This window comes from Nerophis ophidion, linkage group LG15, assembly GCF_033978795.1.
Source record: "Nerophis ophidion isolate RoL-2023_Sa linkage group LG15, RoL_Noph_v1.0, whole genome shotgun sequence".
Classification (NCBI taxonomy): Eukaryota; Metazoa; Chordata; class Actinopteri; order Syngnathiformes; family Syngnathidae; genus Nerophis; species Nerophis ophidion.
In genome coordinates this window covers 2004347-2017047 of record NC_084625.1, presented here as the reverse complement: position 1 = coordinate 2017047, position 12701 = coordinate 2004347, and the positions used below count along the sequence as shown (strand labels likewise).

The 12701-nt window shown below is 37.9% G+C and overlaps 1 protein-coding gene across 4 annotated transcripts in view; it reads left to right on the top strand.

The window, feature by feature from the left end:
- The first annotated feature begins 7052 nt into the window (after window positions 1-7052).
- Window positions 7053-12701, top strand: part of u2surp (U2 snRNP-associated SURP domain containing) — a 36400-nt gene continuing 30751 nt past the window's right edge. For 2 of the 4 annotated variants that reach the window (XM_061921226.1, XM_061921224.1), the window contains exon 1: window positions 7053-7176. In XM_061921226.1, coding sequence (XP_061777210.1) covers window positions 7132-7176 — 45 coding nt within the window. In that variant the 5' untranslated portion in view covers window positions 7053-7131. Of the gene's footprint in view, window positions 7183-12701 lie in introns of all 4 variants that reach the window. The other 2 variants (XM_061921225.1, XM_061921223.1) reach the window with 1 other exon arrangement.

Here is a 12701-nt window from a genome sequence, read left to right as displayed (position 1 = left end):
GAGTGATGATTGTGTGCTTGAATGAAGATTATGTGCATGAATGATGATTGTGTGTATGAATGATGATTGTGTGCATGAGTGCCACGAATGTGTTTATATGAGTGATGATTTTGTGCGTGAGTGATGATTGTGTGCATGAATGATGTTGTGTGCATGAGTGATGATTGTGTGCGTGAGTGATGATTGTGTGCATGAATGATGATTGTGTGCATGAGTGCCACGAATGTGTTTATGTGAGTGATGATTGTGTGCATGAGTGATGATTGTGTGCAAGAATGATGTTTGTGTGTGTGAGTGTCATGAGCAAGTTTGTGTGAGTGATGATTGTGTGCATGAATGATGATTGTGTGCATGAGTGATGATTATGTGCAGGAGGGATGAATATGTGCATAAATTATGATTGTGTGCGTGAGTGATGATTGTTTACATGAGTGATTGTGGGCTTGAAGGAAGATTGTGTGCATGAATGATGAGTGTGTGCATGAGTGATGATTGTGTGCATGAATGATGTTGTGTGCATGAGTGATGATTGTGTGCGTGAGTGATGATTGTGTGCGTGAGTGATGATTGTGTGCATGAGTGATGATTGTGTGGGTGAGTGATGATTGTGTGCTTGAATGAAGATTGTGTTTATGAATGATGATTGTGTGTATGAATGATGATTGTGTGCATTAATGATGATTATGTGCATAAATGGGGAATGTGTGCGTGAGTGCTGATTGTGTGCATGAGTGATGATTGTGTGCTTGAATGATGATTGTGTGCATGAATGATGATTGTGTGCATGAGTGCCATTAATGTGTTTATGTGAGTGATGATTGTGTGCATGAATGATGATTGTGTGCATGAGTGATGATTGTGTGCATGAATGATGATTGTGTGCATGAATGATGATTGTGTGCATGAATGATGATTGTGTGCATGAGTGCCATTAATGTGTTTATGTGAGTGATGATTGTGTGCATGAATGATGATTATGTGCATGAGCGATGATTATGTGCATGAATGATGACTGTGTGCATGAGTGATGATTGTGTGCATGAATGATGATTGTGTGCATGAGCGATGATTATGTGCATGAGCGATGATTATGTGCATGAATGATGACTGTGTGCATGAGTGATGATTGTGTGCATGAGCGATGATTATGTGCATGAGCGATGATTATGTGCATGAATGATGATTGTGTAAATAAGTGATGATTGTGTGCTTGAGTGATGATTGTGTGCATGAGTGATGGTTGTGTGCATGAGTGATGGTTGTGTGCATGAATGATGATTGTGTGCATGAGTGCCACGAATGTGTTTATGTGAGTGATGATTTTGTGCATGAGCGATGATTATGTGCATGAATGATGATTGTGTGCATAAATGGTGAATGTGTGTATGAATGATGATTGTGTGCATAAGTGATGATTGTGTGCATGAGTGATGATTGTGTGCATGAGTGATGATTGTGTGGGTGAGTAATGTTTGTGTGCATGAGTGATGATTGTGTGCATGAATGATGACTGTGTGCATGAGTGATGATTGTGTGCATGAGCGATGATTATGTGCATGAATGATGATTGTGTGCATGAGTGATGATTGTGTGCATGAGCGATGATTATGTGCATGAATGATGATTGTGTGCATAAGTGATGTTTATGTGCATGAGTGATGATTATGTGCATGAATGATGACTGTGTGCATGAGTGATGATTGTGTGCATGAGCGATGATTATGTGCATGAATGATGATTGTGTGCATGAGTGATGATTGTGTGCATGAGCGATGATTATGTGCATGAATGATGATTGTGTGCATGAGTGATGATTGTGTGCATGAGCGATGATTATGTGCATGAATGATGATTGTGTAAATAAGTGATGATTGTGTGCTTGAGTGATGATTGTGTGCATGAGTGATGGTTGTGTGCATGAGTGATGGTTGTGTGCATGAATGATGATTGTGTGCATGAGTGCCACGAATGTGTTTATGTGAGTGATGATTTTGTGCATGAGCGATGATTATGTGCATGAATGATGATTGTGTGCATAAATGGTGAATGTGTGTATGAATGATGATTGTGTGCATAAGTGATGATTGTGTGCATGAGTGATGATTGTGTGCATGAGTGATGATTGTGTGCATGAGTGATGACTATGTGCATGAATGATGAATGTGTGTATGAATGATGATTTTGTGCATAAGTGATGACTGTGTGCATGAGCGATGATTGTGTGCATGAGTGATGATTGTGTGCATGAGTGATGATTGTGTGCATGAGTGCCATTAATGTGTTTATGTGAGTGATGATTGTGTGCATGAATGATGATTGTGTGCATGAGTGCCATTAATGTGTTTATGTGAGTGATGATTGTGTGCATGAATGATGATTGTGTGCATGAGTGATGATTGTGTGCATGAATGATGATTGTGTGCATGAATGATGATTGTGTGCATGAGTGATGATTGTGTGCATGAATGATGATTGTGTGCATGAATGATGATTGTGTGCATGAGTGCCATTAATGTGTTTATGTGAGTGATGATTGTGTGCATGAATGATGATTGTGTGCATGAGTGATGATTGTGTGCATGAGTGCCATTAATGTGTTTATGTGAGTGATGATTGTGTGCATGAATGATGGATGTGTGCATGAGTGATGATGTCACTAAATGAATGTCACTAAATCCCACAATGCATTGCTGCATGACACATGTTTGCCATTATGATCCTGTGATTATCAGCGAGTGTCCCTTGGAGAGCCTTTCAGCCCAGTTTGTGTTGCTGTGTTGCCATGGTGACGACGCAGAAGGCCAGTTTTCAAGTCCACGTCCTCATGAGAGGATGCTCAGCCTCTCAGAGGGTGAAGGCCCACGTAGTCATGGCTGTGAGCGAGGGGAGGGCCGTAAGAAAAGCTCCGTGGTTAACGAGTGACAGGAGGTCTGCTCCTCAAAGAATGTGGACATGACCCAGCTCGTCCAAATCCACCTGGTCTCCCCTCGCAGGGGGGAGGGGGACGCGCTTTATGGAGTTTTACAGAAGGTAAGAAGAAACTATGTCATCATGTCACTGCTGGGTAATCACGTGACAGCACAAAGATGGCGTGAACACAAGTGGACATCAATCATCTTGGTGTCAATGTCCCAAGCATGAAGGATCCTCACCTCTCCGCCCCCCCCCCCACCCCCCCCCCATTTGTGTGCAACTGATCAATGCCAGAAACTCCTTCTCAGCCTGCTAGCGCCACCTTGTGTTCACAAGGACAAACAGCAGCACAATGAACTCCAATATCCACCTCAATCAATCAAACTTTGGACTCTTAAAATGTTGTTTCTTCAAGAGCTCTGTGCTCTTGTGTTTCCTCCTTGTGTGTTCTTGATGCTTGCCTCTTGTTTTCTTGACTTGGTTTGCCCTTTGGTTCGCATCTAACCCTTTAAAGCAGGCCTGGGCCATAATTTTGACTCGAAGGGCCAAATTTAGAGGAAGAAAAAGTGTCTGGGGGCCGCTATATCTATCTATGTATGTATACTATATACGTGTGTGTGTGTGTGTGTACATTATGTAAGTATATGTGTAATGTAGTAACATTCATAATAACATGTAATATATACATGATGTGAGTATATATGTTTATATATATATATATATATATATATATATACATATATATATATATATGTATATATATATATGTATATATATATATATATATATATATACATATATACACATATATACATTTATACATACATACATACATACATACATACATATGTATATATACACATATATACATATATATGTGTGTGTGTACATTATGTAAGAATATGTGTAATGTAGTAACATTCATAATAACATGTAATATATACATGATGTGAGTATATATGTTTTTATATATATATATATATATACATATATATATATATATATATATATATATATGTATATATATATATATATATATATACATATATACACATATATACATATATACATACATACATACATACATACATACATACATATGTATATATACACATATATACATATATATGTGTGTGTGTGTACATTATGTAAGAATATGTGTAATGTAGTAACATTCATAATAACATGTAATATATACATGATGTGAGTATATATGTTTTTATATATATATATATATATATACATATATATATATATATATATATATATATATATATATATATATGTGTATATATATATATATATATATACATATATACACATATATACATATATACATACATACATACATACATACATACATACATACATATATATGTATATATACACATATATACATATATATGTGTGTGTGTGTACATTATGTAAGAATATGTGTAATGTAGTAACATTCATAACAACATGTAATATATACATGATGTAATATATATGTCATGTAGTGGCATTCATATTTATATATATAAATAAATATACATATATATATACAAATATAAATATATATATATATATATATATATATATATATATATATTTATATTTTAACCGCTCAGCTAGCAAAGAACAAGAGAAGAAATACATGTGTAGTAAAGTTTAAGAAGTGTTACATTACACGAGAAAGTAAGCAGTTATGAACAGAAAATGAATAAGTATATTAATAAGTAGGGATGCACCGAAATGAAAATTTGTGGCCGAAGCCGAATAAAATTGAAACGCTTGGCCGAAGGCCGAATAATGAATGCAGTTTTTCACAATTTTTTTTATATTGCATAAATAGGGTAGAACAATATTTTGACATGTTTTTCAAATAAAGTAATTTGTTATTGAATATTGACATTTTTTAAATATTGCAGTAGCCTTTGCTTTTCAAAAAAAGCACAAAGTTTTTCATTTATATTAGGCCTTCAAACAAAACATGCATTCCAAAAAAAAAAAATAAAGTGCATTAAAGTGGATAAACCCACAACAAATGAATTATTGTCCTTTTGGCAAAAGTCTGCTTAGCCACAGTAGATATGCTAATAATGTAAACAGAAGGCTCAAGTAAATCTCAATAAGTGTGTGCTTGTAACCTCATACACTTATACAGGTACACAACATTGTAACCTCATACACTTATACAGGTACACAACATTGTAACCTCATACACTTATACAGGTACACAACATTGTAACCTCATACACTTATACAGGTACACAACATTGTAACCTCATACACTTATACAGGTACACAACATTGTAACCTCATACACTTATACAGGTACACAACATTGTAACCTCATACACTTATACAGGTACACAACATTGTAACCTCATACACTTATACAGGTACACAACATTGTAACCTCATACACTTATACAGGTAGCCTACACAACAGGCTAATAATGTAAACAGAAGGCTCAAGTAAATCTCAATAAGTGTGTGCTTGTAACCTCATACACTTATACAGGTACACAACATTGTAACCTCATACACTTATACAGGTACACAACATTGTAACCTCATACACTTATACAGGTACACAACATATCCCAACGTCACTGCACCTTGGTTGATTGCGTCACCGCCTCAAAAAATTGCGTCACACGCCACTATTCGGCCTTGTTTTTAACTCATTCCACCGAAGGCCGAATGTGGCTTTTTTTGCCATATTCGGCCCAATATATTCGGTTACCGATTAATCGGTGCATCCCTATTAATAAGAGTTATAGTGAGGATAATGTAGCAACAGCTGTTTTTGTTGTTGTTTCCTATGTTCTTATCAAATACAACAGGGGTCGGCAACCTTTACCTCTCAAAGAGCCATTTTGATCCGTTTCATAAAATAAAGAAAACAATGGGAGCCACAAAACTCTTTTGAAATTTAAAATGAAATAACACTGCATAAAACATTTTTTTTTGCTTTGTGTTATGTGTAAAGCAGGGGTCTCAGACATGCAGGCCGCACCTTGATAAGAAAATGTATCGACACGCGAGTTTAATATAAATGCCGCTTGACAGCATTACACTTACCAACCCTCCCAAATTTTCCGGGAGGTTCCCGAATTCCCAAAGCAGCTATTCTCGCGAATTTCTGCTGAATTTGCCCCTAAAAACATTAAACTTCTGCTGAATTTGCCCCTAATAACATTAATAAGGGCGTGCTATGAAGGCACTGCCTTCTACAACATGTACAAACTGCTTGCCAGCCCAGTAACATGTTGTATGTGGCTTCTGATGATACACGTGCACGACTGAAAGGCATACTTGTTCAACAGCTATAAAGGTCACACTGAAGGTTGTGATATAAACAACACTGTGAACCCACACCAAACAAGAATGACAAACACATTTCGGGAGAACATCGTCACTGTGACACAACATAAACCCAACAGAACAAATACCCAGAATCCCATGCAGCACTAACTCTTCCTGGCTACATTATACACCCCCGCCATGTTCTCCCCGTGAATGCGTGGTTTCCCTCCGGGTACTCCGGCTTCCTCCCACCTCCAAAGACATGCACCTGGGGATAGGTTGATTGGCAACACTAAATTGGCCCTAGTGTGTGAATGTGAGTGTGAATGTTGTCTGTCTATCTGTGTTGGCCCTGTGATGAGGTGGCGACTTGTCCAGGGTGTACCCCGCCTTCCGCCCGATTGTAGCTGAGATAGGCGCCAGCGCCCCCCGCGACCCCGAAAGGGAATAAGCGGTAGAAAATGGATGGATGGATGGATATGTTATTGTTTTAGTTGCTTAAGAGATATTCATGGCTCTGAATTTGCTCATTGCTATTTTTATGTTTTTGTGCATTATTTTTTGCCGTATTCATTAAACAAACAGGTTACTCATCAGTTACTCAGTAGTTAAGTAGTTTTTTCACAACATACTTTTTACTTTTACTCAAGTAAATATTTGGGTGACTACTCCTTACTTTTACTTGAGTAATAAATCTCTAAAGTAACAGTACTCTTATTTGAGTACAGTTTTTGGCTACTCTACCCACCTCTGATTGTTAGTAATATTCCGATTTGTTGGAAGCCTGCTGCCATTTCTAATTAAAGGTTGAAACCTGAAAAACAACTATCGATGACTCTGCGATTGATTATTCACCCTCGTTTTTCGTTTTTTCCGCCTCGCATCTATTTATCGGCGATCGATTGTGTTTGAGTTCCACAAAAGATGGCGGACCGAACACCTGGAGGCTCTCATAAAGCAGGCGCTAAGGTGAATGTAAGCTTTGTCCTCGCGTCAGCTCTGAACTGTTTTGTGTAATGTCAACCACGCGTGTATATATGCGTCCAACCCGCGGCGAAAAGGTGAAGTGTGTGCAGCTCGCGGCGTGTACGCCACTATGCTAACATTAGCTACATTAGCTTAGCACGGCTAGCTACATTAGCTTAGCATAACTAGCTCCTCGTCTCCTCGATCAAGGTTCAATTCCACCTCTGAAAGACACGTTTTGCCGCAGCCGAGCAAGCGCTGTATCGACGAAGGCAACAGGAATAACGTGCCTGTAATTACGTAATTGGGCCGAACAATGCTAGCGCTGCTTGGCCGCGGTCTGTCGGTGCTAAGGCGGCGTGCAAGATCCGTCCAGCAGGCCCCTGGCTAATTAACCAACATCCTGCCGGGGCATTCATGTCAGCTGTGTGTCAAATATGACAATAAATGTTGCACATGAGTGAGCATACTCCACATTGTTGTACTGTCACAGTAGCCAGTGCAGTGTTGGCGCTAGGAATCTTCAAAACGGGGTCCCAGAGACCCCCGTCAAGTCATAAAAAATGGGGTCCCACCAGGGTTGGGCGATATTGCCTTTTTTTCTAATATCGCGATATTTTTAGGCCATATCGCGATATACGATATATATATATACACGATATTTTGCCTTGGCCTTGAATGAACACTGGATACATATAATCGCAGCAGTATGATGCTTCTATGTGTTTATATTTTATTTATTTATTTATTTCGGCAATCTTCACATAAAACAAAGAACAACAACAAAAAAAGAATAAAAAACACTCATTTGAGCAATGATTGAGCCGAAAGGGTGTAGGTTGAAGCAACGCTTATATAAACCTACCCCATCACAACAAGAACAAGGTTCAAAATATATAAAATCTAAAACATGCTTCACTTATATTACTTTTTTTTTTAAACAATATATAAGCAACATATATGTAGCACACGTCTCATATACACAGTTTAACATTTAAATCAAACATATACATTTGTACACTTATATATATACATATATATATATATTATATATACACAATTTATTTAAATTCCATATAAAGTGGTAATATATACATTTTAATATAACCTATATGTATAATTATGAAATCATAAATTGTATTTATATACATATTATATATTATTGTCTTTCTAAAACAATGTTTGCTCTTCTTTCTTATATTTACTAATGATAAATGATTTAAAAAGCTTTTTAAACTGGTTTATGTTGGTGCTGTGTTTTATTTCATCCTTTAAACAGTTCCATATTTTAACCCCTGCTATTGTTATACTCATTCGTTTCTGCGTTCTACAATAATTCGTTTCTGCGTTGTTCTACATTAAAACATTCTTCTTCATACTGCATTCATATATGCTACTTTTAAAGTTTCATGCAGAGAGGGAAATCACAACTAAGTCAATTGACCATAAGTGTATTTAGTAAAGTTATTAAGCAATGGCACAAACATTCATGTCATTTCCAGAACGGAAAGTGCAAGATTGTCAGAGATATTCTAAGTGTCAAATAAAAATGTGCTGCACAATAGGAAATCAAATAGTATTCGTCCTTCACTATGTGGAAGGTTACTATGGACGTTATGAAATTCTCTTCATTCTCTAGCGCATGGGTGTCAAACTCTGGCCCGCGGGCCAAATCTGGCCCGCCGTGTAATTTAATTTGGCCCTTGAGGCAATATCAATTAAGCATTAGAGCTGGCCCGCCGGTGTTATACAGCGTCGGTGCCGCGGTAACACCGCATTCACCGCTAATACTCATACATAGGGACGGCGTGGGGCAGTGGAAGAGTGGCAGTGCGCAACCCGAAGGTTCCTGGTTCAATTCCAACCTCGTCATGTCCGTTGTGTCCTGAGCAAGACACTTCACCCTTGCTCCTGATGGGTGCTGGTTGGCGCCTTGCATGGCAGCTCCCTCCATCAGTGTGTGAATGTGTGTGTGAATGGATAAATGTGGAAGTAGTGTCAAAGCGCTTTGAGTACCTTGAAGGTAGAAAAGCGCTATACAAGTACAACCCATTTATCATTTATACCACCTGGACAACTATATTGGGGGCGTGCATTTAAGGCACTGCCTTTAGCGTTCTCTACAACCTGTCGTCACGTCCGCTTTTCCTCCATACTAACAGCGTGTTACATAAAGTTTGTGGCTTTTACACACACAAAGTGAATGCAAGGCATATTTGGTCAACAGCCATACAGGTCACACTGAGGATGGCCATATAAACAAGTTTAGCACTGTTACAAATATGCACCACACCAAACAAGAATGACAAACACATTTCGGGTGAACATCCGCACCGTAACACAACAAAACAAATACCCAGAATCCCTTGCAGCACTAACTCTTCCGGGAAACTTCCAGCAAACTGACCAATAATTGACGTTTTATTCCTGCATTTTCTCTTGCTACTTCAAGGCTTGAATGTTTGGTTCATTCATTATTGTTATTTTATTTTAAAATGTATTATTAGCCTGTGGGAAAAAAATTATATTTACCTCAGAAGATTGCAAATAGAAAAAAAGGCATTACTTTTTTATTTAAATTTTATATGATATGCCATTGATATTTTTTTAATTATTATTATTTGAAACAGGGTTTTGCATGTCACCAAAGTTATATAAGCCTTGCTTGTTCAATATTTAATGCAAAACTTGTTTGGGTCCCTATTAAAAAGTTAATTTGTTCAACCTTGGCCCGCGGCTGTGTTCCGTTTAAAATTTTGGCCCACTCTGTATTTGAATTTGACACCCCTGCTCTAGCAGGTGACTTTTCAAATGATGCTACATATTAGCATTACTGCTCCTTTTTATAGCAAACCTTCTGCCCTACACTTGACAAATTACGGTTGTCTGTTCGACATTGTAGCTGAGATAGGCGCCAGCGCCCCCCGCGACCCCGAAAGGGAATAAGCGGTAGAAAATGGATGGATGGATGGATGTTCGACATATTCCCACTTGAAGCCCGACCACCGCCAGACGATGGACCCCCTGCTGTTTTTATTGGGAAATAATTCTTACTTCATTTGTTAACAGATTCGCACCTTCGCAACACTCCACTAGCATCACAGCTAACGTTAGCCACGCTGTTACCTCTCTGCTGGGCGAGGGCGTGTACGTATGTGACGTATGACATGACAGTATGTGACATATGTAAGAACTTGCGCTTACACTCTGTGAGAAGGAGACACAAGAAGGAGTGGGAAGAGCCTGTAGTGTAATGCCCGCAGCTAAAAACAACTGCGTGAGAATGTATACTCGAATATTACCATTTAGTCATTTTCTATATCGCACAGAGACAAACCCGCGATATATCGATATATCGCCCAACCCTAGCTGTGTGTCAAATATGACAATAAATGTTGCAGATGAGTGAGCATACTCCACATTGTTGTACTGTCACAGTAGCCAGTGCAGTGTTGGCGCTAGGAATCTTCAAAATGGGGTCCCGGAGACCCCCGTCAAGTCATAAAAAATGGGGTCCCAAGGTAAATATTTGGGGTCCCACTTTTTTGTAAGCGTTTTGCAAACACCACATGGCCATTGCTGGAGAAATACTATACAGAAACACATTCACGCACTACTGGGCGTTGTACAAAACGGGTTGTTTTCTGGCGCGTTTTAAAATCAATATACCGTATTTTCCGCATTATTAGGCGCACTGGACTATAAGGCGCACATTCAATGAATGGCTTATTTTAAAACTTTGTTCATATATAAGGCGCATGGAATAGATGCTACAGTAGAGGCTGGGGTTACGTTATGCATCCTTTAGATCAGTGGTTCTCAAATGGGGGTACGCGTACCCTTGGGGGTACTTGAAAGTATGCCAAGAGGTACGTGAGATTTTTTTTTTAAATATTCTGAAAAAAAAAAAAGCAAAGATTCAGAAATCCTTTATAAATATATTTATTGAATAACACTTTAACAAAATATGAATGTAAGTTCATAAACTGTGAAAAGAAATACAACAATGCAATATTCAGTGTTGACAGCTAGATTTTTTTGTTGACATGTTCCATAAATATTGATGTTAAAGTTTTTTTTTTTTTTGTGAAGAAATGTTTAGAATGAAGTTGATGAATCCAGATGGATCTCTATTACAATCTCCAAAGAAGGCACTTTAAGTAGATGATTACTTGTATGTGTAGAAATCTTTATTTATAATTGAATCACTTGTTTATTTTTTAACATGTTTTTAGTTATTTTTCAATTTTTTTTTCCAAATAGTTCAAGAAAGACCACTACAAATGAGCAATATTTTGCACTGTTTATACAATTTAATAAATCAGAAACTGATGACATAGTGCTGTATTTTACATCATTACCTTGTTTTTTCAACCAAAAATGCTTTGCTCTGTTTAGGGGGTACTTGAATTAAAAACATTTTCACAGGGGGTACATCACTGAAAAAAGGTTGACAACAATTGCTTTACATGGAGCTGCGCTAAAGGGAATGTCAACAAAACAGTCAGGTCAGTCAAACTTTATTAATAGATTACAAACCAGCGTTCTGACAACTCTGTTTGCTCCCAAAATGAATAAACAGCTGTTTTATTATTTTCCACGATTCAATAAACAGGTAAAAAAACAGTCTGATACTGTTACGGTAAATCAAACGTTAGTGCAATCACAATATGGTACAGAAACGGCACGCCTCCCGCAGTCATATATCCCAGCATGCACCATGTGCTTCTTCTACGAGAGAAAAGGAAGTCGGCAGCTGCTTACCGTAGGAGAAGAAGCGTGGTGCATGCTGGGATATATGACTGCGGGAAGCGTGCCGTTTCTGTGTGTTTATGGAAAGAGCCCAAAATGGCTCCTAATAGGAGACACGCTTACGATGCAGAGTTTAAACTCAAGGTGATCAGTCACACAGTAGAACACGGAAATAGACCGGAAGCGAGATAATTTTAACATTAACAGCACCAACACTGACTCCTTTAATGATGACTTCGACGAGACATGTTGGATGCCGTGTTCGCCCAACTGTTTGATTCGAACACTGAAGAAGAAGAATTTGAGGGATTCGTGGATGAGGAATAACTTAATAAAGTGAGCTTTACATGATTATTTTGTGTGTTGTGTTGTGGGACATTATCGTTTGAGCAACGTTGAGTTATTGATATCTTAATGCATTGCACTATTTCGAGTGTTACTATATTGTAATTGTACTTAAGTTTGATTTACCGTAACAGTATCAGACTGTTTTTTACCTGTTTATTGAATCGGGGGGAGAAATGTAGTCGGTGGCTGCTTACTGTAGTTGCGAGACCTGTTGTGGCTCAATATTGGTCCATATATAAGGCGCACTGTCAGCTTTTGAGAACATTTGAGATTTTTGGGTGCGCCTTATAGTGCGGAAAATACGGTACCCGTAACCGCAATTAAAACATTTTATGTGTTACGGTCAATGTTAAAATTGCCCAAAAAAACATTTTAATAGTGAAAAAAAAAAAAATACAATTTTGTAACTCATATTTCATCGATAGCTG